Source organism: Pelobates fuscus, chromosome 3 (assembly GCF_036172605.1).
Source record: "Pelobates fuscus isolate aPelFus1 chromosome 3, aPelFus1.pri, whole genome shotgun sequence".
In the NCBI taxonomy this organism is placed as follows: Eukaryota; Metazoa; Chordata; class Amphibia; order Anura; family Pelobatidae; genus Pelobates; species Pelobates fuscus.
Window position 1 is genome coordinate 364943008 of NC_086319.1, and position 26308 is coordinate 364969315.

The 26308-nt window shown below is 40.1% G+C and overlaps 1 protein-coding gene across 3 annotated transcripts in view; it reads left to right on the forward strand.

Moving 5' to 3' along the window:
• The window catches only part of LOC134603400 (nuclear receptor ROR-alpha), a 500942-nt gene that overhangs the window by 445913 nt on the left and 28721 nt on the right, over nt 1–26308 (forward strand). For all 3 annotated transcript variants that reach the window (XM_063449322.1, XM_063449324.1, XM_063449323.1), the window contains one exon: nt 23802–23887. In XM_063449322.1, the coding sequence (XP_063305392.1) occupies nt 23802–23887 (86 nt within the window). The remainder of the gene's footprint in view (nt 1–23801; nt 23888–26308) is intronic.

The window sequence follows — 26308 nt, forward strand, 5'->3', positions numbered from 1 at the left end:
TCCGGTCAAGCTTCATCTAGCTCGGCTCGAAGTGTTTTATTTACGACCTTTTCCCAAAACCGACCTCCCACATCCCCATACCCTATCTCTCCCCGACCGGAACCCATGACTGACGCCTCTCTACGTAGCCCCATCCAAACCCGACAGTTGACTGGTGCCCAACAATTAAAGCACTATCAGATGCCTCTTCGTCTGAATCCCGGGTCAGCTTATATCGATGCCGCAGGTCAAATGGCACACGCTGACCCAGTCTTCGTATATGTCCCATTTACCACAACCGATCTTTTAAACTGGAAGACCCATAATTCCTCGTATACTGAGAAACCACAAGCTATGACTGATCTGTTCACCTCAATAGTACAGACGCATAATCCGACATGGGCTGATTGCCAGCAGTTACTAATGACTTTATTTAACAATGAGGAAAGGACAAGAATAAATCAAGCAGCCATTAAAGCATTAGAGGATAGAGCCCGTGCTTTGAACCAAGCCAATCCAGCAGCATGGGCCGCGACACACTATCCCAACACCGATCCCGATTGGAACGTAAATGGTGCTGATATGGTTCAACTCAGAGCCTATAGAGACGCTATAATTGCTGGCATGAAAGCCGGAGGAAAGAAAGCCATTAACATGTCGAAGACAGTTGAGGTGATCCAGAAAAGCGATGAAGCGCCCAGTGTCTTTTATGACCGATTATTGGAGGCATACCGCTTGTATACCCCCTTTAATCCGGAAGACGCAGACAATTCCCGAATGGTTAACTCCGCCTTTGTCAGCCAAGCATACGGAGATATTAAGCGCAAGCTACAAAAGTTAGAAGGGTTTGCAGGTATGTCCATCACCCAACTAATGGAGGTAGCAAATAAGGTCTATATGAACAGGGATACAGAAAGTAAGAAAGAGGAAGAGCGCAAGATGCGTAAAAAGGCTGATATGCTAGCGGTAGCGATCGCAGGCGTAGATAAACGGGGCCCAGATAGAGGCAATAATAGATGGAGTAGGGAGCCTTTGAGTAGGGATCAATGCGCGTATTGCAAGGAAGAAGGGCATTGGAGGAACGAATGTCCGCAAAGAGAGCAGTACGAGAGAGACCAACCCAGGGCAGGCTACGGAAACTTTAGAGGTAGAGCGAGAGGTAGAGGAGGCACCGGAGGGAGTAATGGTTATAGAGGGAGTAATGGGAACAGAGGAAGTGTTAGGGAAGACAGGTATATTCCAGCAGCGCAAAGGTCCCGCGATAGAGAAGGTAGGGACTTTGTAGGATTGGCTGACACTGTCATGGAGGACTATTGATACCGACCGGGCTCCATCCCCCTTGGTCGAGCGGAGCCTATGGTCGATGTATCAATAGGGGGGAAAAGGAGTGCGTTCATGATCGACACTGGTGCTGAACATTCAGTGGTGACTAATCTAGTTGCTCCTCCATCTGGAAGGACTATTACTGTGATAGGAGCAACTGGAAGAAGTGCTGAAAAACCGGTTCTTAAAAGTCGACTCTGTACATTGGGAGGCCACGTAGTAAAACACCAATTCCTTTATATGCCTGAATGTCCAGTCCAATTGCTGGGACGTGATATGCTATCAAAATTACAAGCGCAGATTACGTTCCTACCAAATGGAACAACATCCTTAAAGTTTAATGGACCTTCAGGTATTATGACTTTATCCGTACCAAAGGAAGAAGAGTGGCGACTTTATACAGTGTTGACTAGCCAAAACCCTAGGAGTGATGAGACATTGTTTAACATACCAGGAGTTTGGGCAGAGAACAACCCACCAGGACTGGCCCGCAATATTCCACCAATAAAAATTGAACTGAAACATGGGGTTTATCCAGTGAGCCTAAGACAATATCACATTCCGCAGAAGGCTAAGAAGAACATCCAATCCTATCTGGATAAGTTCATACGGTATGGTATCCTAAAATTCTGTACTTCCCCCTGGAACACCCCATTGCTGCCTGTTCAAAAGCCCGGTACAGATGAGTATCGACCTGTACAGGACTTAAGAGCAGTCAATGATGCGGTTGTTAGCATACATCCAGTTGTACCCAATCCATATAACCTGCTTGCTTTAATTCCGGGCGGGGCTACTTACTTCACAGTCTTAGATCTCAAAGATGCCTTCTTTTGCCTCCGAATTGCCGCAGAAAGCCAATGTATTTTCGCTTTCCAATGGGAGAACGCTGTAACGGGCTCAAAACGCCAAATGACTTGGACAAGACTGCCCCAAGGGTTTAAAAATTCACCTACCCTATTTGGTTCAGCTCTAAGTCAAGATCTACTGGATTTCGAGTCTATCCCAGGAGAATGTGTATTGTTACAATATGTAGATGACTTGTTGATAGCAGCAGTTACAAAAGAAAAATGTCAGCAAGCAACGCACGATCTACTACATATTCTCTGGAAGGCAGGATACAAGGTGTCCAGGAAGAAGGCTCAGTTGTGTTTGCCAACTGTCAAGTATCTGGGATTCCATATCTCTGAAGGTCAAAGGATTATGGGGCCAGAGAGAAAAGAAGCTGTCTGCCAAATACCAATACCCAAGAATAGAAGACAAGTGCGAGAATTCTTGGGGGCAGCAGGCTTCTGTAGGATATGGATTCCCAGCTATGCGATACTGGCAAAACCTCTGTACGCAGCCATCAAAGGTACAGAGCACGACCCCTTCTTATGGACCCAAGAACAGCAAACGGCATTTGAAGATGTGAAGAAGGCTTTGATGAGTGCCCCAGCATTAGGTCTACCTGATCACACACGACCATTCTACTTATATGTACACGAGCAAAGAAGAATGGCTGTGGGAGTATTGACACAGTACTTGGGATCATGGCAAAGACCTGTTGCCTACATGTCTAAGCAACTGGATGCAGTGGCCAGCGGACTTCCACCTTGTCTAAGAGCCGTAGCTGCAGCCGCCCTGCTAGTAGCTGAAGCCGATAAACTCACTCTGGGTCAAGAACTTTATGTACGAGTCCCACATGCAGTACAGACGTTGTTGGATTACAAAGGAAATCATTGGTTTAGTAACAGCCGTATGACCAAGTATCAAGCAATGTTGTGTGAAAACCCAAGAGTGCATTTAGAGACTGTAAACACCTTAAATCCAGCTACCCTTTTGCCGCAACCTACTGAAAGTCAACATGATTGTTTGGAAGTAATGGATGAAGTATTTTCAAGTAGACCAGATCTTCGTGATTTTCCCATCCAGAACCCCGATGTTCAATATTACACCGACGGCAGTAGTTATGTGAAAGAAGGGATCCGCTATGCAGGATATGCAGTGACAACAATAGACAAGGTGATAGAAGCTCGGCCACTGGCGAAAGGAACATCAGCACAAAAGGCAGAATTAATAGCACTAACACGAGCGTTACAATTGGCTGAAGGTTTAAGAGTAAATATCTATACGGACTCTAAGTATGCGTTTTTAACCACTCATGCCCACGGAGCTTTGTATAAAGAAAGAGGACTACTGAATTCAGAAGGCAAAGAAATCAAGTACGCAGCTGAAATCCTACAACTATTGGAAGCAGTGTGGGAGCCGAAAGAAGTCGGTATCATACATTGTCGAGCGCATCTGAGAGGAGATGGTGATGTAACCAAGGGAAATCGGATGGCAGATAGTGCAGCTAAGCGTGCTGCTGAATCAGGAAGACAGGAGTATGTGGGGCATATAGCTGCTCTTATACCAACTCCACTGTCCCAATGGACTCCAGTTTATACAGCTCAAGAAGAGGAGTGGTTAAAGACTGAACCGGGAAAGTATTTGGAGAACAAGTGGTATCAGCTAGAAGATGGAAGAATAGTCATACCAGCATCACTAGCGGTAGAAATTGTCCAAAATTATCACAACGGGACACATTCTGGGAGAGACAGTACTGAAGAATCTCTCAGGAAACATTTCTACATACCAAGATTGTCCAACTTGACTCAGGCCATTGTACGCAGATGTGTAACGTGTGCTAAGAATAATGCAAGACAAGGACCAGTAAAGCCACCAGGAGTCCAGTTTATGGGGGGACTCCCCATGTCCGATCTACAAATAGACTTTACAGTAATGCCTAAATCGGGTGGACATCGTTACCTGTTGGTAATTGTGTGCACCTATTCAGGCTGGGTAGAAGCATGTCCTACTCGTACAGAGAAAGCAGGAGAAGTTGTAAGATTCCTGCTACGAGAAATAATACCCCGATATGGACTACCCTGTTCTATAGGATCGGACAATGGTCCAGCTTTTGTTCATCAGTGCCTACAACAACTGACTCATATGCTTGGTATAAAGTGGAGGCTTCATACTGCATATAGACCCCAGAGTTCTGGTAAGGTAGAGAGAATGAATAGAACTATAAAGAACCAGTTGGCTAAAATGTGTCAGGAAACCCAACTTAAGTGGAACGTTCTCTTACCCATAGCTTTATTGCGAATCCGCAGTACCCCTACCAGAAGGATGGGCCTCTCTCCTTTTGAAATCATGTATGGGCGACCACCTCCCGTACTTGGTAACTTAAGGGGGGACTTGAGTCAGTTGGGAGAAGGAATTACCCGGCAGCAGGTTGTAGAGTTGGGTAAGACTATGGAGGAGGTACAGAAATGGGTACAAGATAGATTACCTGTGAATATTTATCCCCCTGTTCATAGTTATCATCCAGGAGACCAAGTGTGGATTAAAGAGTGGAATAATGTACCGTTAGGGCCCAAGTGGAGAGGTCCTTATGTTGTTCTTTTGTCTACCCCTACAGCGATAAAAGTAGCCGAAGTAACTCCGTGGATACATCACTCCAGGGTTAAACCAGCAGCAGTCGATTCTTGGCAAATTACAGCAGATCCAGAGAATCCCTGCAAGATCCGGTTGAAACGCACTACTCAGTCGGAGTAACGAGGAATTATTGTGGATTACAAATTTTATTGTTACAGGTGTGAGTGAGAAGGCCATAATAAAGCCTGTCCGCTTACCAACACATAGTGTATAAGCCAGGAAAGTCTCGAAGGGACACCTGTGAAGACGAGCAGAACTCCATTCCCTGCAGCCCTCACATCCTGGAAGCTGAGGTTCCATCGCACGGACGAAGACTGAGGATGACGGCGAAAGATGTGCTTTTGATTGTGTTTATTTATATGTGTTTTTATATTCAGGAAGGTAGAGGTACCGACACTCCTAGCTGTGAGGTATGCATTAAGACTACGAGAACAGGTAACCATATTTCCCAAACCCTAATTTGGCATTCACAATACGAATGTAAAGGAGAGGTATCAAGATGTAGATACCTAAATATAGACTATAGTGTGTGCCATTTAGGAGTAGGAGAACCTAAGTGCTTCAGTCCAGAGTATCAACCTCGTACAATCTGGTTGACTCTCAGGAATGGAGATCCTCAGGGGACCCTAATTAATAAGACGGTGTTAGAATCCGTACATTCTTCGGGTGTTCTGCTATTTGATGCGTGTAAAGCGATATCGAGTGGTAGAAAGCCGTGGAATGTATGTGGGGATCTTAGATGGGAGAGGACGTATGGGTCTAACGATAAATATATTTGTCCCAGTAGCAAAAATAAATATGTAAGTCCTAGATGCCCAAATAGAGATTATAACTTTTGCCCATATTGGTCTTGTGTGGGGTGGGCAACTTGGGGACAGACAGTAGACAAAGACATGATAGTGACTAAGTTGCCGACTAGCCCTTATTGTAAGTCTATGGAATGCAACCCAGTCCATATACTTATTAATAACCCCGACAAGTTCTTAGATAAGTATGGAAATTTATTTGGGTTTCAGATATACGGGACGGGTTTAGATCCTGGGACATTATTGTTTATAGGAATAGAGACTGATACGGTATCCTCCCAGACTCATCAAGTATACCATTCCTTTTATGAAGAGATGAGTATAGATAATAAGATCCCCCATAACGCTAAAAACCTGTTCATTGACCTAGCTGAAAGTATTGCCGGTAGTCTTAATGTTACCAACTGCTATGTGTGTGGAGGTACTAACATGGGAGACCAATGGCCTTGGGAAGCAAAGGAGGTAATGTCCGGTTCTGAGGCAGTTGACCAACTAATATCTACACAAGCCGATTATCATTTGAGTGTTAGAGGTAAATCTGAGTGGAGATTAAAGACCTCCATCATAGGTTATGTTTGCATAGCAAGGAAAGGAATAATGTATAATACTTCTGTAGGAGAATTAACTTGTCTAGGGCAAAAAGCTTATGATGATGATACTAAAAATACAACTTGGTGGTCGGCTTCAAATGTCTCAGAACCATCTAACCCGTTTGCTAGATATGCCAGTTTAAAGGATGTGTGGTTTGATTTATCCATCACATCTACCTGGAGAGCCCCAGCAAATTTGTACTGGATCTGTGGTAAGAAAGCCTATTCGGAGTTGCCACAGGACTGGGAAGGGGCATGTGTGTTGGGTATGCTCAAACCATCCTTCTTCTTGTTACCGATTGAAACAGGTGAGACTTTAGGTGTTAAAGTGTATGATGTGAATCATAGGAAGAAAAGGGGACCCTTAGAGATAGGCACCTGGGAAGATAATGAATGGCCTCCCCAGCGTATCATAGATTATTATGGGCCAGCCACGTGGGCAGAAGATGGTACCTTTGGTTATAGAACCCCAATTTATATGCTCAACCGTATTATAAGATTACAGGCGGTGGTTGAGATTATTACTAATGAGACCTCACAAGCACTCAATCTTCTAGCGAAGCATAATACCAGGATGAGGACAGCAGTGTACCAAAATAGATTAGCCTTGGATTACCTTTTGGCAGTAGAGGGAGGTGTATGTGGGAAGTTTAACCTGAGCAATTGCTGTCTTCAAATAGATGACGAAGGGCAAGCAATAGCTGAGCTTACTAGCCATATGGTTAAACTAGTGCATGTGCCTACTCAGGTATGGAAAGGGTACAATCCAAGTAGTTGGTTTGGTAGCTGGTATGAGTGGTTTGGAGGGCTTAAGGCAGTGGTAGGTGGAGTCCTACTGATTTTACTGTTGTGTCTACTCCTACCGTGTCTTATACCCTTAGTAGTTAGGTCTGTGCAAAGCCTGATAGGAAGTATAGCAGAGAGGAAGGCTGCTGCACAGATAATGGCGATATATAAGTATAAGGCTCTAGATCAAGGAGAACCAATGCAGGAAGATGAGTGTTAAAAGATTCACATCATAAGATAAGTCTGGTCTGGTTCATGGTAACCTGAGGTATATGCAAACCAAGGTTAAGTGATGCCTCAAGTAATTGTGAAATATCAGAGGCATCAAAGGGGGGAATGTGATGTAATTCCAGTAAAATACAAGTTTAGCAGGCTAAGATTGCCACAAGGCATATGTATGTATATGTGTTTGTAGTATCAGTTAGTTAATTACACGTAGCTAAGATACTGTTATCACTGTACTGACCAGGTGCAGGAATGTAAGAACTGGAATTACGCGTCCCTCTCCTTTGTATCAGATGAGCCACGTGGTTAGACCGGATGGATGAGTTTAGACTCTATTTATTAAATAGGTTAAGGGTATGTGTGGGTGTAGTTAATTGTGGGAGGAGCTACAGTGCTATATAAGGAATGTACTCTATGTATTCAGTACTCAGACTTTGCTGTATTTTGGTGACGCTAGTCCCTCTGAGTCCCGATCGGTGATCCAATAAAGAATCTCTTCCTTCCTGAAGAAACCTGTGTCCATCTCTCTGTGCTTGGCTTCCGTCAGTTTCTCCGGTATCAGTAGTATATATCTAAGCTCTATTTCATGTGGAATAATCTTTGAACCACGATGTATCTTAAATAGAAAACTATCTTTAGGTAGATTTTTTTCCTCCAAAAGAATTTCTTTAGAATAAATTTGATTTAAAAATGTTTTTTTTTTTTAAATCCAATAAAAAATAAATAAATAAATATCTGATTTAAATAAATAAAAAAATTAAATTAAAAAAATAAATAAATAAAAATAACCAACAATTTTAATTCACCCTCTTCTGCGCTTACTTCACCTCCTAGAATCTGGCCAGTGATAAATTCTGCATTTAACTTGGCTTTTGTTGGTCTCAGCATATCCCTGAGAGTGAGGCAGTGCACATCATATTGACATGCAGTCTGCAAACAATGAGGCAATGTGTAAAAAGGACAAATGTACCTAACGCACTGCCCTTGGCACAATGATACACTGAACTGAACGTTGCATCAGAGAATAAAATCATTTTTCATTCTGTCCTGTCATTCTATGAAGGATAGAAAGAGATTCTCTGATGTACATTTGTTTATTTTTATTATGGCATTCTTTAATATCATTGAATAAAACTTCCCAATGAATCAGCTATATAACCTAGCATCTGTCAGTGTGTAGATGTGTTGGAACACACGGCACTACAGTGCTCCCCCTTGTGGAATTACTAGGTTACTAGATTTTCTTATCCAGGATGGGTTTTCACAGTAAATGTTTTATTCAAACTGAATTTCAAGTTTATAAACTTCACCATAATATCTCATTTGGAGAAATTCTCCAAGTCTAACTAATTTGGCCTGAAGCTGCAATTCTCTTTGAATTCCAAAGAATTCACACTTTACTGGATAACCCTGTGTATTGTTCCTCAATTTCGCCATTTCGAGACAGATTGGGTCATTCCAGCCTGCCCACTCTTTTCTGATCAAAATGACGAAAACAAAAATACATTGACCCATAAACAAGTTGAATGTACAATGGCAAATTGTAGGCCGATCAGAGGTGGTTTTACACAGGTGGTTGTACAATGGCAAGTCGTAGGCAGATCAGAGGTGGTGTTACACAGATTGGTAATACACAGGTGGTTGTACAATGGCAAGTCGTAGGCAGATCCGAGGTGGTGTTACACAGATTGGTAATACACAGGTGGTTGTACAATGGCAAGTCGTAGGCAGATCAGAGGTGGTGTTACACAGATTGGTAATACACAGGTGGTTGTACAATGGCAAGTCGTAGGCAGATCCAAGGTGGTTTTACACAGATTGGTAATACACAGGTGGTTGTACAATGGCAAGTCGTAGGCAGATCAGAGGTGGTGTTACACAGATTGGTAATACACAGGTGGTTGTACAATGGCAAGTCGTAGGCAGATCAGAGGTGGTGTTACACAGATTGGTAATACACAGGTGGTTGTACAATGGCAAGTCGTAGGCAGATCAGAGGTGGTGTTACACAGATTGGTAATACACAGGTGGTTGTACAATGGCAAGTCGTAGGCAGATCAGAGGTGGTGTTACACAGATTGGTAATACACAGGTGGTTGTACAATGGCAAGTCGTAGGCAGATCCAAGGTGGTTTTACACAGATTGGTAATACACAGGTGGTTGTACAATGGCAAGTCGTAGGCAGATCAGAGGTGGTGTTACACAGATTGGTAATACACAGGTGGTTGTACAATGGCAAGTCGTAGGCAGATCAGAGGTGGTGTTACACAGATTGGTAATACACAGGTGGTTGTACAATGGCAAGTCGTAGGCAGATCAGAGGTGGTGTTACACAGATTGGTAATACACAAGTGGTTGTACAATGGCAAGTCGTAGGCAGATCAGAGGTGGTGTTACACAGATTGGTAATACACAGGTGGTTGTACAATGGCAAGTCGTAGGCAGATCAGAGGTGGTGTTACACAGATTGGTAATACACAGGTGGTTGTACAATGGCAAGTCGTAGGCAGATCAGAGGTGGTTTTACACAGATTGGTAATACACAAGTGGTTGTACAATGGCAAGTCGTAGGCAGATCAGAGGTGGTGTTACACAGATTGGTAATACACAAGTGGTTGTACAATGGCAAGTCGTAGGCAGATCAGAGGTGGTTTTACACAGATTGGTAATACACAAGTGGTTGTACAATGGCAAGTCGTAGGCAGATCAGAGGTGGTGTTACACAGATTGGTAATACACAGGTGGTTGTACAATGGCAAGTCGTAGGCAGATCAGAGGTGGTGTTACACAGATTGGTAGACAGAAAATATAGTGAATTTTGCACAAAATATCGCATTTGCAGTCAAACAACCCTACATTTTGCTTTTTTTTCTTCTTCAAATTTTCCCAAATATCATCTTACCTAGTAGTGCTTAATTTGAATGTTTGTTTGCCATATATATATTGTGTGACTGCAAAGCTACACATCAGTGGATATATTCGTTGTATTGCTATTTAAAGTTGCTGTAAGAATTCTAAAGCTTACTGTTCGATGTTGTGTTGTCTGGATATCCATTGCAGTGAGCTTGATAACTAGAATAGGTTTTATACACTAAACGGCAGAATGTGTTGAATTGACAGCTGAATTGCAAAATAAAGGCCAAATAAGCTGCGTTGTAAAAATCCAGCTGTTTTTCTAACTTCAAGAGCCTGTTCTAGAAGTTCCATTTCTGTTTTTAGTTCACCTATTATTCACTGGCCACCCGAGTTCTAGATGTTATTTCCAGACTGTGCTGTGCCCATAAATTAATCTCTCGATTATTTCTTAATAAAGCAAGTTGCATTCGTTGTTAAACTGCCAATATCAGCGTAGTTATGTAATAAACTTCTCCTACCTGTTTTGAAAAGCTGGTTTTGTATAGTACACATATAATTATGTGTACAGTGCATACAGCTTAATGGATATCTACACACCCAGTGTTCTTTTATACAGGAATGTCTTTTAGTCCAAATCCTGCAAACTGACACACCTCTGATCCCCTTTTTCCAGATGGCCTTTAATTCCCGTAGGGATCTGTTCCTTTGCGTTTTACTCTCCCCATCTTTTTGTCTATCTTGTCCTTTTACCTTGAATTCACGGGGGCTTATTCACTAAAAACAGAATTGTAGTGAATTAAAAACCAAACCACTAAATGGCCCAAATTTTGTCAAAAATGGTTCATTGGGAAAAACACTCTTCCTGGTCTATAGCCACGGCTTGGTGAGCTCACGCTATATTATGCAGTTCATGGTTTTCTTCAGTTCACAGTTCGGTGAATAAAGATTTTTTTGTTGTTGTTTTTTTTTGTCTTTTTGGCATTGGCTGACTCCCACACTGACTCTTTGCCATTCACTCACTCTGTCAGTCTCCTACTGGCTGGACCAGTGACGTGCAGTTCACTGGCACAGCACGAAGGGGCGGACCTATATGAAATGAGGTTACATCCACCTGAATAACTAGCACATCAGCCTGCTGAATGTATGTCAGCCTGCCTGCCAATCACTCAGGCTGGCTCACTGAGGGCGCACTGTGCTGGGGAGCACCAATTCAGCACTGGTCCTTGTGCCCTAAGCATCTGATGCAGGAGTCCCCGAAATGTAGATTCCCAGATGATGTAAAACTACAATTCACATAATGCTTTGCATGCCTTTTAGAATGGAAGCTGTAGTTCTACAACATCTGGTGATCTACCTTTTGGGCACCCCATATCTAATGCATCTAACGAGGCGCTAGCGTTATGCTTTTTGATGTGGTGTTACACAGATTGGTAATACACAGGTGGTTGTACATTGGCAAGTCGTAGGCAGATCAGAGGTGGTGTTACACAGATTGGTAATACACAGGTGGTTGTACAATGGCCTGGTGAATGTATGTCAGCCTGCCTGCCAATCACTCAGGCTGGCTCACTGAGGGCGCACTGTGCTGGGGAGCACCGATTCAGCACTGGTCCTTGTGCCCTAAGCATCTGATGCAGGAGTCCCCAAAATGTAGATTCCCAGATGATGTAAAACTACAATTCACATAATGCTTTGCATGCCTTTTAGAATGGAAGCTGTAGTTCTACAACATCTGGTGATCTATCTTTTGGGCACCCCATATCTAATGCATCTAACGAGGCGCTAGCGTTATGCTTTTTGATGACCGTTTTCAGGTGTCCCCAAAAGCAGGACATTGGGAAACAAACCTGGGACCAATTTTGGGGTCCTGTCCCAATGGAATCGAAAGCATTGGGAGGCTTGGATTGAGTGAAAGTCAGATATTACATAAGAGAAACAGCCAGAGAGATACTCTGCGAGTGAAAAACTAAAAAAGAATTAAAGAATACACATTGAGTGAAACTGGCCGACAGTGACAATGAAACCCTGAAAGTGAAAATTGATTGAGCGTTTGTCACTCTCTGTCTATCTGTTAGACAGAGACAAATTTAGTTTTTCTCAGTATATAATTTAGTGTTGATTTGAATGTAGAGGAAGTAAATAGAGGAATATCAATCACGAACGTGCATTAGATTATCAGACACACTTGTATTTGTTTCTTCAGTGTAACAGTTTTTATTTTTTTTATTTATTTTAATTCTAACAAACTGGCGATTGCTTGAGTGAGTGATGTTTGAGTGATTTTAACTTTTTAGCCAACACCACTCAAATACATGTGCTAAAACCAGTTTGTTTTTAGAATCCGTCAATCAGATGTTTAGAAATACTGCTATGAGACAGCAGGTGTTGTGTACTCTGTTGTAGTACTGAAAGCCATGTTTATATCATTTAGAAGCGGGGAATTAGAAGGGGTTAATGAGCAACCCCCATTTATCTAAATGTACAGAACAATTGGTCCAGCATCCTCCTAGCAGTGCTCATTGAATTTCTATTGAAATCATCCCTCGCGCAGGTTAAAGTTTTGCTCTACATATATTTATCAAGCAGTTTCTCAATACTGCAACAAACCAAATTAAGAGTGAAAATATAAATGTGATTTATGAAGGAATGTGGTTATCCCAATCAGAATTATATACTAGTGCTTAATCATCTATTACTAAAGAACAAACAAAAAAAAAAACTACTTTTTTGTGTTAATCTATACTGCAATGAGCTATACGTTGACGAATGTACCTGCATGTACATATTTACGGAATTTTGTTGCTTATTTTGAATATATATACTTCATTTTAAATTTTGTTCTATACAGTGACATGAATTATGACACAAATATTGACTGGTAATTACAGTTGCGATGTTACCCTCTACTCTACTGTATATGGTTAATTTGATGCTTTGACTATCTTGGGCTATCTGATCTATACTTGGGTATTTTAGTTTATTTATTTGGTACCCACTTTCAGTTCTAGTGTAGAGTGCTAGTTTAACCCCTTAAGGACCAAACTTCTGGAATAAAAGGGAATCATGACATGTCACACATGTCATGTGTCCTTAAGGGGTTAAAAAAAAATTAGACTGTGTGCAGTTAGTGATATTTAGTTTATTGGCAAATAACCACGAGTTAACAAGTACCAAAACACAAGAATTATTATTCATACAAGTTCAGAGAAAATAAACTAAAATTATAGTAAAAATTAAAAAATAGTTGGTTTTATTTTTTTTTTATTTTTTATTTAAATACATGATGTCACTTTCAATATGTACCAACCTATAAGCACCTGATCACTTTGTACATGCATGCTATGTTTATAGTGGTAATTGTGGGTGATTTATTCACCCAATGGTACTTCGCGTGTACTCATCCCTGCACCATGCGGTTTTTTAGGAAGTTCCATGTGTGAACATTTGAACTCTGGCATTATTCCATACATGTACATGTATGCACTTGCACTATCACAGCTCCCAAACATATGCAGAATATGGGTAATCATTGTGAGTGAACACATAAGTACATTTGGCATGTACACCAAAAAAAAAAAAAAAAGAGAGGTGTGTGTGTGTGTGTGTGTGTGTGTGTGTGTGTGTGTGTGTGTATATATATATATATATTTTTTTTTTTTTTTTAGAGCAGGAAAGTCTGCTGTAGCTGACAAAGGCCATGTATTGTGTTCTGTCTGATAAGTAAGTACATTTAACAAATGATCACCAGGCAGACTGATGTTTTGAACTTATTACAATATTATGGTCTGCAGTGTACAAGGCCTGGAAGGATACCTCCCTGTACGTTCACATTATTCCATGCCACTTATGGCAGTGATTTGAATGGAAAAACTGACTGAAGTGGGTTTCAGAAGGTTGGACAATTAGTAGGCCTGCATTTTCTTTTCCTCTGTTCAAGACTGAATTAAATCTTGCTGTTTTCCAAACTTAAGGATATGTAACCAGACAACAGAGAAGAATTGATTACAGATGTTGGATAGGCTTATAAGAGGAATTGTGGCAGCATATGCTACTGGCAATCTAAAAAAAGGTCTATAAAAATAAGAAGCCTACAAAGCGTTATTTGAAGTAACTCCAGGAAGTAACTTCACAACTTGAATTTTAAATCTGTGTATCTAGTTTTGTTTGTTTGTTTGTTTTTAGAAGCTCTAAAAGGGAAAGCTCAACTACAGCGTACACAACAGTGACTAGCTGTAACAATGATGTTTGGTGAATTGAGGTATCTCCTCGAAGAGTCAATATTTTATGTCCAAATTCTGGGAGACCTCTGTCTCAACGTGAATCAAATATTCTGGGGACATGGGAATCTGATAGCAGTTCTCATCATATGAACTTCTCAAAAATGTTTGTCGGACTGTTATATAGCCAGAGGATACTTTGTTTGCTCACACATTTAAATGGTACTGCTTGCAGACTAGTTTTCAGATACCTCGATGCAAGTTCTTTATCCTTTTTACTTTTGGAGTTTTGCAGTGGGCATGTGATACCAAGGGTTGGTGATGAAAAAGGCCCTGCCTTCTGCACTCCCTCTGCTGAATCAAGAATAGGGTTCACATTAACAATTTTGTTGATGAGTTTCGTGTGTATTAAGACCAAGGTTCATGAATGTTTTGGAGTCGGTCCCCAAGTAGAGTTTCAAGGTGTGAATTTGTAAACAGGAAGTGGTCATATAATCACTTTAACCATACACCAATATGTAAATGGAGGTAACCAACAGCTTCACAGTGTGCACGTCCTTCGAGTCAGGAAGTCAATTGCAGCACGCATCTACCTTCCTTGCTTTGTTATGTGTTTGTGTGCTTTGTTTTGCTATCCCATTTAATAGAGGTTTATTTATTAAACCAGTAATTGTAGGGAACTGACAAACGTAGATGCAAATTCAAGTTGCAATTGGAAAAATTCGCCCTCTTGTTTGTTTTGCCCAAAATCCTAAATTTCCCTTGCTGGCATGTCCCACAATTTTTAGTATGGTGAATAAGCCACTTGAAATTTTTGATGCTTGCAGCCTGCCTTTGACCTATGCAACCTTGACTATTCTACCTTGTTGGCCAAGATTTTGACGTCTGGTCACACTGATCTGTGTTTGTTACCCTTTGTGTCCCATAGCAGACTGCCAACCTGTCTAAGTTACAATTGAAGTTTGATATTGATTTAAGTGCATAGAACTAAGAACAACGTAGCCTTTCATTTATGCGTTCTGCTTGCCAAGGTGTTAGTAAAAGTATAGATGAAGAGTTTAGTATGAAACTTGTCCTTTCTGTGCTTTAATGCTATGACATTAGCGTAGCACTAAAAGTTACATATACGAGTGCCACCATGCCCCCTATCATACATCTCGCAATTATTCTCATGTACTTGCACACTAGGAATTGCATTATGCGGCTCGCATCGTTTGGTGATGTGTATGCTTCCTTACAGCCACTCTATCCAATACAGTACACTTTGTGGTGTACAGAGAAATGTATCTTTTAATCTATACATTTGCTGTAGATTTGGCCATGCACCTGAATGTTCACGTCTTATCCATACACTGTGCAGAAAAGTCTCTCACATTATCTAAAACCCAGAATGGCCGGTTGATCTATAAAGATTAATAATTTGGTAAACTATTTGTTGCGCAAAGAGGGAATTAAATAAAAGATGAACCACATTTAAAGATGCTGATGGAAAATCTGTGTTCCGTTTGTGGGGATTCCCTTCTGGATCCCTGAGAAGCATCAGACATTTTTTGATCAGTCAGTAAATTTGTTGCCACCTCTAGAAGTTTTGGGGAATCATGAGTGAACTGCCAAGAAATGTTTGATCAGTACCAGGATTGAATTCTGTCTCTTGACCTAAAGTAATGTGTTTTTTGTTACCATCTGAAAGGGTTGAAATACATTATTCTGACCTTGGGACCAGTGATGAAGTAATGCATCTACTGTTAATGCTTCAAGATCCAGTCTTCAGCTGCAAAATTGTGGAAGTCTTGCATTCATTCTTTTGACAAACAGAAGGCCCCATAGATATAATGATTTTCACGAACAATCCTGTCCTTTGCCAATTGCTGTGGTCTATCAAGTGATCTTTTCAGTCTGATATAGTGTTGGACAAACCAAGCGAATACTCCTCTTCCACTGATATGATGTGTCCTAAGCAAAACTGGCAAAATTTCTTGACTAAATTTGACAAACTTCTTAAATTATTGACGTAGCGAATGGCCAAGCCATTGTCGATCTTGAATAAGATGCAACAGTTGGTCTTTTCGTTCACAGAACTTATGAGTGTAAATTATCCTGCCAATAGTTCCAGTTAATCAATGTAAATGGTTTTCCTTTTCTGACCATCTCATACCAGTAGAAATATCTCCACAGCCCATTCTTCTGCTAACTGTACTGGAGTCTGATTATTTGATAATGTTAATAATGAAGAAGGCTTACATTCCACTTCTCTGTATGTTGAAGCCACCAGTGAAGTCCATGTTTGCAAGTATACCTACAGATTGTGCTTTGTTTTACCACAACCACTGTTTGTATTTCAATTACTAATAATATTTCCACCCTGTATACACCTCATTTCATGTACACAGTGGTACTTTCACTCTCTATAAGAGGTCCATAGTGAATACAATTTTTGTTGTTGCGCACCATCACTACTGTAAGTTATTTCTGAATACTATCGGCCAAGATGGTAAAAAAACTTTTTGATGTTGGAGTGTTCTGTAGAGGAATGGACCTGTAAAAATGACCTGGACGGTGGCTGATAGCTAACTGACTACTCTGGCTAATTGTCTCCATGTCATCAATTATGTATTCAGGAGTCAATATATTTATTTTTTTTGTCTATTTTAATCAGATGGATTGAGTTTGCCACCCACTCTTTTTGTGTAAAAATAAATAAATAATATTTTTAAAAAGTGAATAGGTAAATTAACATCACAATCTAATGGTTCCCTTTTATCTGTGTATGTGACGTTGTTTTCAAGATAGACTTGATAAAGGCTCAGAGGGGAGCTAAAACGTTGTCTCCACTTTTTTGTTAATAATAAAAGACTGCCTCTTAGAAGAAAACCTCAGCTGTGCCTAGATATTTATCTTTTCTTCCATTTGACAGTCTGTGACGCTCTAAAAAAACCTGGAGCAGAGATATTGCGGTCTTCGTTCTGTCCTCTCTGCAGGTCGAAGCCTTCTTAGTTCAATATGAAGGAATGGTTGTATAACCGGCCCTTATTAAAAATTGTAGTGGAAACTTTTTTCATAATTAAAAAAAAAAAAATGTAAAGTCTCTTTCCACCCAAATGTACTCATAGACCTGGATATGTCCTTGGTGGAATTATCTCTGAGGAACAGATAAATTGCCCCTTTGCCCTGTTTGTTCACTGCCACATGAACGTAAGCTGAAGTACCCCCTCATCCCCCCATAAATTTTATTGATTTTCGTTTTTCCAGAGACTATATAACAGAAATACATCCTAACAAATTTTTTACTTTATATTACATTTAAAAAAAAAAAGAAAAGTCAAATGTTTCATCATGAATGGTAAGTGAAGAATTAAATAAAGGCTTACATTTTTATTAGCCAAGTTAGCATAATACTTTATACTCCACGTCAGTCAGATACATTATAACTGTGTGAAATGGGAAAGAAGAAATTATAAGATTCCTATATAATCAGCTTCAACAGGAAAAGGATTTAAGGATTAATAAATGTGCAATTAAGTATTTTTGTGTATTTTTCATTGAGTCTAAGTTTAATAAAGGGTGGGCAAGACCATTGACTGGTTACTCCCAGCTTCATATTATTTCTAAAATTTGAATAATTGGCCCATCTATCCATTTGGTAATTTTCCTCCCTTAACTGACTATAGTTTTTGTGACTTATTATGTTCCACTAATTGAACGTTGTCTGTAGTACTAGGGTTTTTTTGAGTTTGAAATTAAACAGGACATGGCAATTAAGACCTGTAAAATTGGCCACCTGAAGTGTTTATGAATTACAGATGGGAATATTTTGAAGAAGCCTGTGATGGCACCTGGTCCAATCATGCTTCTATTGGTGCAGGACTCAAAGTCTAACTCACCCTAAAAGAGAGTAATCACTCTCTCTGGCTCTTTTCCCTGTTCCATCCACCCCCCATTTAGCAGAGCGCTCTATTTTCCATCCCTGGGACTGCTCGAAGGGACCAGGGCAGCCTTGACTCCTCTAATGGGATCAGGAACTCTAAATCGGGCAAGTACCTGGTGGCTGCCCGGTGCAAATTACACTTCTTGCCACTCAGTTATCCTGTACCCCAGGAAAGTGCTACTTGGAGGGGGAATGGGGAATATGAAGAACAGTCAAAGTACACAAAGAGCCAGGGAGAGTCATCTTCTGCTGAGTCATGAGGACACCTTTCCGGGGACTGGCCCTTAGCTGGCGGCTGCCTGGAACTCTGCGCCAGATGGTAACCTATTGGCATTGTTGATGAGTTGATGATAAATAAGTGCCTGTTGTCTCGATACGTCATTGCTGGCTTTCCCTTCATCAAGTGTTGTCTGGTGTTTAGGGGAAAGGACTATAGTCACTTTCTTTTTCCAGGGAGAGGGAACTTAGACAGAGGTACTCATTGGAGTACTGGAGCTATAACAGTATTTCACAAGAAACCATTCCTATGATCATGGGGTCCTCCGATTCTGTGGACCAAACAGTGGTTCTCCCATACCAGCAGTATGCAAAAACTCTTCTTTCTTTCTTATTAGTAGGTTCTGCCAATATCTTTTCATGATCATAAGATTCTATGTCAAAATCACAATCCGATTCCTCTCCTTATTTCTGTATTAATCAGAGTTTTTGCTACTTTCTACAACATTGTGTCTTTTGCCTTTTTCAACTTCCTCATCACTTCTGCCAGGGGATATGAGCGATTTTATATCTTTTATTTTGTTTTTCACATTTTTTTTGGGATGGGATCAAGCCCATCCTTCTTAAAGGATCGACAGACAAGTGCTTTAATTTGTCCACGGCTTTCTTTCCTAAATTATGTTTCTTATATTAAAGACCTGTGTTGTTTTAGACCCAAACTGACATGTGCCAGGATTCCTAAAATCCCAGTTTTCTACCCTGAAATGAAGATTAAGCATGCAAAATTGCTAGTGATAAAGATTTAAATGGAATTTTAGTTATAGCTTCCATCCGTAAAGATATCCTGTGATGGATCGCCTGATGCGCCATTTTTGTGCCACCTCATGACGCTATGATATACTGTTTGCAATGTACATAGTTATGTCTGTATTGTACCTGTATTACACAGATCATTGTGTGTGTCTGTGTGTGTGTGTATATATAGGTCTCTGGGTCAAGAGAGGGGGAAAGACAGCCGCTCCCAATGCAAGTAAGGTGCTGGGGTACTTTGCTAGAGGAAAATTAATTTTGTAGGTTAATTACGGTAGGTCAAATTTGGTACTGTAAGTGACCACCTACTGTTGAAGCTAGCAAGCTTAATTGTAGGTCTAGATATCTACCTGGCCAATCACGATAACCTTTTTGTCATACTTACCCGTTCCGGAGCTCCCAGATCCGGCGGAGTGTCAGACGCTGCATGCTCTGCGTGCACGTCTATTTGTACGGAGTCTTGCTGACGTCATAACGGCGTAACTCAAACCATTCGGTTTGCATGAACCGAAACTCCCGAATTTGGCTTTCGGCAGACCAGTGGGATCGATTAAAGCCAGGGACTTTCAGTAGCAAGTTGCCCTGTTGTGGTTCTTGTTGACCCAAGAGTGCGCTTTATATTATATTTAAGCTTGTGTATCGTTTCTCCACTTTCTGTGTTCCTGACCTTGGCTTGTCTTACCTTTTTATGCTGTACTCTCCTACGTTTGACCTTTCTTCCTGAATACTCTTAACATTAAATCCGGCCATTCTAAGGCCCGGTAATACATTATATCTCTCCTTTAGCAGATTATGGTCTGTGTGTTTTGGGTTCTCCTAATTTAGCCTTGATACTTTTGTTGTCAGTGTGGACTTGTACAGGTGAGGGAAGAACTAATGTAATGGAACCAATGCTCTGGAACCAGTGTTTTCCGTTGTGTTCTGTTTGCCCAGCCCAATTCTGTATTCCTATTAGTGTAAATATTTGTACAAAATGTTTTACTGTATGCTGTGATCTGTGGAAGCTGGATGTTTCTACAATAAACTGAGTTATTTTGAGTTGCCAAGAAGAAGCTTGTTTGTCTCTTCCTTGAGGTCTCACAGATGCCTCAAGTAAGAGAGCAAGTCTAAGTGGACCCTGGGTAAGACGTCTAACTGTTAGCAAAGGGTTTGATTACTTCCATTGATTTCACCCGTTCAGTGCCAGGATTTAGGGATCTATTCATTTATACACTGTATATTTATGGTCTTTGAGACTAACCATTAATGTTTTCATTCCCAAATAAATAAATAAAAATTATAATCTGCTTTAACTGCAGTATCAAGATTCTTATGATTTAGACATCTGGATTTTCACGTGTAGATATTAACCTTCATTATATGGAGACATTTGTTAAAATTTGTAGAATTTCAAAGTGAATTTCACATTTTAGACCAAAATAGCCAACCTGGAAGCATAGCTGACCTTGACAATTTTGGGCCTTAAAAACATGAAATTCACTTAGAATTCCCGACAAGCCTGACTTTAGTAAATAACCCTGATTATCTGGGTTTGGCCTTCAATGTCAACGAACATAGACCAGCAACAAGTTTATCCATTAGGACTTATCTATTGTTTTGCAAACACTTCTTGTGACTTTGCAGATGCTAAAATATTCAAGATGGGCGTAATGATACTCGGAATTAATATAGAGAACAATGTGTTCCTTATCAGCAGATGTACACACGTTGCAATGATATAATCATTTTCATTAAGAGTATATCGTTAATCTGTATTATTATTATTATGTCATATTCCTCCCACTGTGTGTTGGCCAACCCTTCCTAATTAAGACTTGCACAGTCTCGCTGCCTTCATCCTTTTTATAAAGTGTGATCTTCATCCAAAATAGAAAAGAAGAAGAAAAAAAAAAATCAGCTGACTTGGTAAATGTTTGAAAGTCAGCTCTTTTGATGTGAAATGTACAATTTCTTTGTCAGTTCTCCACAAACACTGGGGGAAAAAGCAACAGACTTCAGTCGAGGAAATAAATGCCTCAATCCACACGATAGAGAGAAAAAAAATGTAACCTTAACTTTATTTCTTGTAAATCATAATACGCCTGGAACAAACCAGGGCTAGCAGTGGATCAAAGCACAAACAAGTTTCTTACATTAACGGCAGTTCATCAAAGTGGCGTCAAAGAAACACTATAGTGTTAGGAATGTCTTCCCTCCTACCCCCCCCCCCCACCCCCCTCACATATATAGGGATAACAATATTTTAAACACTTACCCGATTCAAGCACTGGAGTCCTTTGGTGCTGGCTCTGTCTCCACCACCTCTAACGTCAGCTCCGAGGGGGGATTCTAATGCGCATGCATGCGAACTCCCCGCGCGCATCAGGCCTTCCCCATCGGAAAGCATTTAAATCAATACTTTACTATAGGGGATTTGAAGATGATGGACATCCTCATTCGCAGCACGAGGACGTTCAGTGTAAAAATTTTCTTATTTTTCATTCTTTATTTTTGCGTGAATCACATGACACAAAATACATGTGAAATCTTACAAACTGGATTCATTTTTATAATACAATATACCATCTTAGGCCTACCTACATGAGAGTGCAAGTTGAAGATCTATTTGGCGCCTCTGGTAACGGATATCTTTATATATTTAGGATTGTGCTAAAGTATTAGTGGTCTGGTTGGGTTTTTCGTGGATACAGCACGAATCTGATGTGTAGTACGTCTCTATGGCTCGGCAGTCGCGCTGCCCGCCCCCTATGCCCAGTGTCATTTCATGGAGTTAAACTTTGCGTAAATGCAGGAAGAGCCTGGTAGAGTCTGGTAGACATCCACTAGAGACAGTCTTAACCTTGCAATATATATTTTCTGAAAGGGGACAGTGTGCACCCACAGATGAAGTGGTGTGGGTGCATATAGTGTCCGTTTAAGCTACAAAACACATTAGTACTTTGAGCTGGTGCTCCCCCTGTTCAGCCGTATTGTGATTTACAAGATATTAAGGTGATGTTGGATTTTTTTTATTTTTTTTTTAAATCACTGTTCATATTGATTGAAACATTTTTTTTTTTTTGTTCGAGTCAAGTCCAGGTTCTTATTTTTCAATATTTCAAGCAGTTTCAGAACCTGCAATTGCCACTCAACTTTTTGTTATGTGTTATCCAATCTCTGTCTTCTCTTTTTATTTATTTATTTTTATTTTTATATTGTCCATTCTCCACAAATCCCAGTTTAGTGAACCATTATTGCTGCATGATCTGATTCGAACTAACCGAGATCAATGTGGGGGTGAAATGATCTAGCTTCTACATGCTATATGGGATCGGTGATCACCTTCACTTTAGCTTGCTAAAGATCAGACATCCAGATGTTTAACTTAAAATTCCCACAGCATTATATTCAGCAACATGCGTGTGTGTGTGTGTGTGTGCGTGTGTGTGTGTGTTGGGGGTTTATAGCATGCAATTCTATCATACCTTCTAATCTGAATGATTCTCATCACAGTAGTTATTTGAGGTTGCTTGGTGTAGAGGTGAAACATGGAGTGTCAAAAACTCACATGCATGAATGAAACTGCTGTGTAACAAGTATGATAGAAGCAAGTGAAGATGTGTTTTATTGGTCTAAGATTTAGCTAGGACCCTCCTGTAAACTGGTAGATCAGAACCCAGTATAATCCTTGGCGCATAGTATATAGGACAGATCAAGCAGGGTATTCAATAAACAGAAACTGTAGAGAATAGACAAAAACACCAAAATTGTCCGGTTTGGAGGATTTTTCCATTTTGGCTATTTCTGATTAAACATTTGCAATTTCCTTAACAGGCATCCATTTTCCCTAGTTTAATAAATAATCGTGACTGAAATTTAAAAATAAAATAAAAGCCATTTGTCTACTGATCAGGAGTTCTCAAACAAACTGTACTTGTACACAGTAACAGCTAAAAGCACATCAATAATTTAATTCCTGATGTCCAGCTACTGGATTTACGCCAATCAGGCATGTACAAGCCTACATGTAATATCCAAACTTGGTAAAAAGTTACAAGATTGAATGAGATTTATTTATCTAGTAAGTTTGATTAATTATTAATTGGGTTTTAAAAAACTGTGAACTGGAGGAATTTAATCACAAACATATCTATTTTTAAATATATTTGTATATAATGGTTAATATTTCATTGTTAATGAGTGTGTGAACACACACAGGGTGTTCATGAACCATTTAGTATGGGGAAATAATACCATTTAAGGTTTCTGGAGAAATCTTAATAAACCCTAACATGGCATTATGTTCCCATAATGCAAATTTTTTATTTAAAGTGGTTATGGTGTTTGGAGGGTGTTTTGCTGGTGTTGTTGTTTTTTTTCTGTTCTCTGTGTGTGTGTGTGTGTGTGTATATATATGTGCCACATACACAGATTTCAAATCATCGAACACCTAATATCCTTACATGACCCATTTTAATTACCCAGAAGCCTTAATGAGCAGCTATAATATTGGACAAGAGCCTGGGGGACTTGGGATCACATCCTGCCTTTAATATTTAGTACGAGTTCATCTCGGCCAATCCTTGAAATGGAAGATAATTAACTCTGCTCTTTCCTCTCTTTCTTCAGCTCAAATCGAAATAATTCCGTGCAAAATCTGTGGGGACAAATCTTCAGGGATCCATTACGGGGTCATCACATGCGAAGGCTGCAAGGTATAGTATTCCCCGATTTTTACATTTTAGATACATCTCTGCTAGAAAAACCTAATTACTTTCACTAATGATACATCAGAAGATTTGCACAGAGTGATATTATGTAGAACAAGAGAGTGATTTTCTTCTTGTCAAATAGAATAGTAATCCCAGTTACTCTGCTTAGACGTCCCCTGAGAATAATGATCTATATGTGTCTATACAAAGCACGAGGATCTCATTTGGTAGCTGAATGGACTGTGACATTGAGTCTAAGGCAGGTAAATGCAGTAGCCCCCATGGTTTTGACTCTTGACCTTTGGCAAGTGCCAAGTTAGTCCCACTAGTGCCTTAGGCACCAAAATGTAATTATGTACTCTACGGGGGCCTAAGCTATAGTGTATTGCACAAAACCAGGGATATAATATTTTAAAATTCTTCATTGTGGGATATTTTTAGAGAAATACCCTTCTGATTCTGTCATGAAGGACATTGTGTCCTGAGATTGTGTTAATCGGTGTAGGTGAGATATTTCAAAAAAATGTCGCAAGGACTATCAAAGTTTGTAACTAAATGCAATGTCTAATTGCTCCCCTGTAATTTTGCTCAAATTATTGGGGGGGGGGGGGGGGGTGGAGAGGGGGGAGACCACATTAAATTTAAATGCAAAAATTGTAAATTAGAAATTTTAGGGGAAAAAATTGTAATAGTTTGTATTTTGTATGTTTCTATTAGTTCGTAGAAGATATATTTGGAAAGGAGTATATTAATGTATCCAAAAAAAAAAAAATCTTATTTGCACACCGTTTCTCTCTGTCATATTTCATTTTCTTTAGTGATTATGTATTATATAGTGAGAGAGCTTTCACACATCCCTGTGTCCTCCTTTGGGGTAAGAGAATATTTTTCCTAATTCCAATGTGGCGATCAGATTACTCCCTTGGTAAAACAAGCAGTTAACCCATTCTATCCCAGTGTAATACTTTCACTTTACATTGCATTTATATAGCGTCAACATATTCCGCAGCGCTTTACAGTAATACATTGGGGATATAAAACAACAAGTATTGACATAGAAAGTAGTAAACACTACTAAAAAGACAAGAGGTGAAGAGGGCCCTGCTCAAACTTTCTCACTATCCAAGATTCAAATATTTGCAAAATTAAATGGAAATGAGTGGTTTGTATTTCACACTGTATAGACAAAAACCCATTCTGTCCTTCTTCATCTCGTTAGCAGAATTTAAAATGTTGACCTTCTCCCATAGTGTTCTTGCTAACACTATAGCGCCCTCTGGTTTCCCCCTCCCGCGCGGCCCTATGGCACATTAAGGGTCAAACACTTTATTTACTTACCTGATTCCCAATTCGATATATCTCAGAGCTGGATCATGGTCCGCCTCCTCTGATGTCATCCGAATTAGGCCTTCCCCATAAAAAAAGCATTGCCTCAATGCTTTCCTATGGGTTTTTTTTCTCATCCTGGTTGTCCTCATGCAGAGCGTGAGGATGTCCAGCATCGTTACACGGAGTCAAACTCAGTGAAACTCCAGGAAGTGTCTCTAAAACGGCAATGTTTTACATTGCAGGACTAAAGGGGACACTGCACCCTGACCACTTCAATGAGCTAAAGTGGTCTGGGTTCCTCTAGTGTCCCTTTTTTAATGTTCTTACCTTTTTAACAGGTAGGATCTAGGGCTTTGAGCACACAGAGTGCACTACTAGGGTTATTTACAGCCCACAAGCTTGCGACATCACATGTAGCAGGTTTCACTTCCTCATTATATGCTCAAATGTTTGTACGATATGTACACACACATTGAGCTCATCCTGTGCTCTCAGAGGCTGTAAGCAGTTTTGTATAAGAGGATTTAGCAGTGCCGAATTGCCACAGCCCATTTCTGCGTGGTCAAACTGCGTTTGATTAGACATAGGGGCATTTAAATAAATTATAACAAATTAGTGTGACCTAATGTCAGCCACGAAGACTACATAATCCCATAAATATATGTATATGTGTTTGTATAAATTATATATTTATACATAATGCTAATGGGTGTACAGGTTACATTACGTAAGGTGCTAGCACACTAATTATCCATACTTTATAACAGGGGAGGTGAATATACACGTAGGGATTAGATGTCCCTGCCCTAAAGAATTTTTAATCTGAGTGGGAGAGGCACACGTACAGTAAATTGCAGTTTATGATAATATCTTCACAATCTGCTCCCTAAAGATTTCACGCCAACATAGAGCATTGACATTTTTTTGCTTATTATGCATCAGTAGCCTTATACAGCCATTCCTTCTTTAAATAAGTAGAACAAGATCTGCATTTTATGAAGCCAACAATTGTCATCTCTCCTTAGAGAGTTACGTACAGTGATGTTGTTTTAGTGTGGCTTTGGCAGCTGCTATGACGTTGCAAAGCCTGCGGGT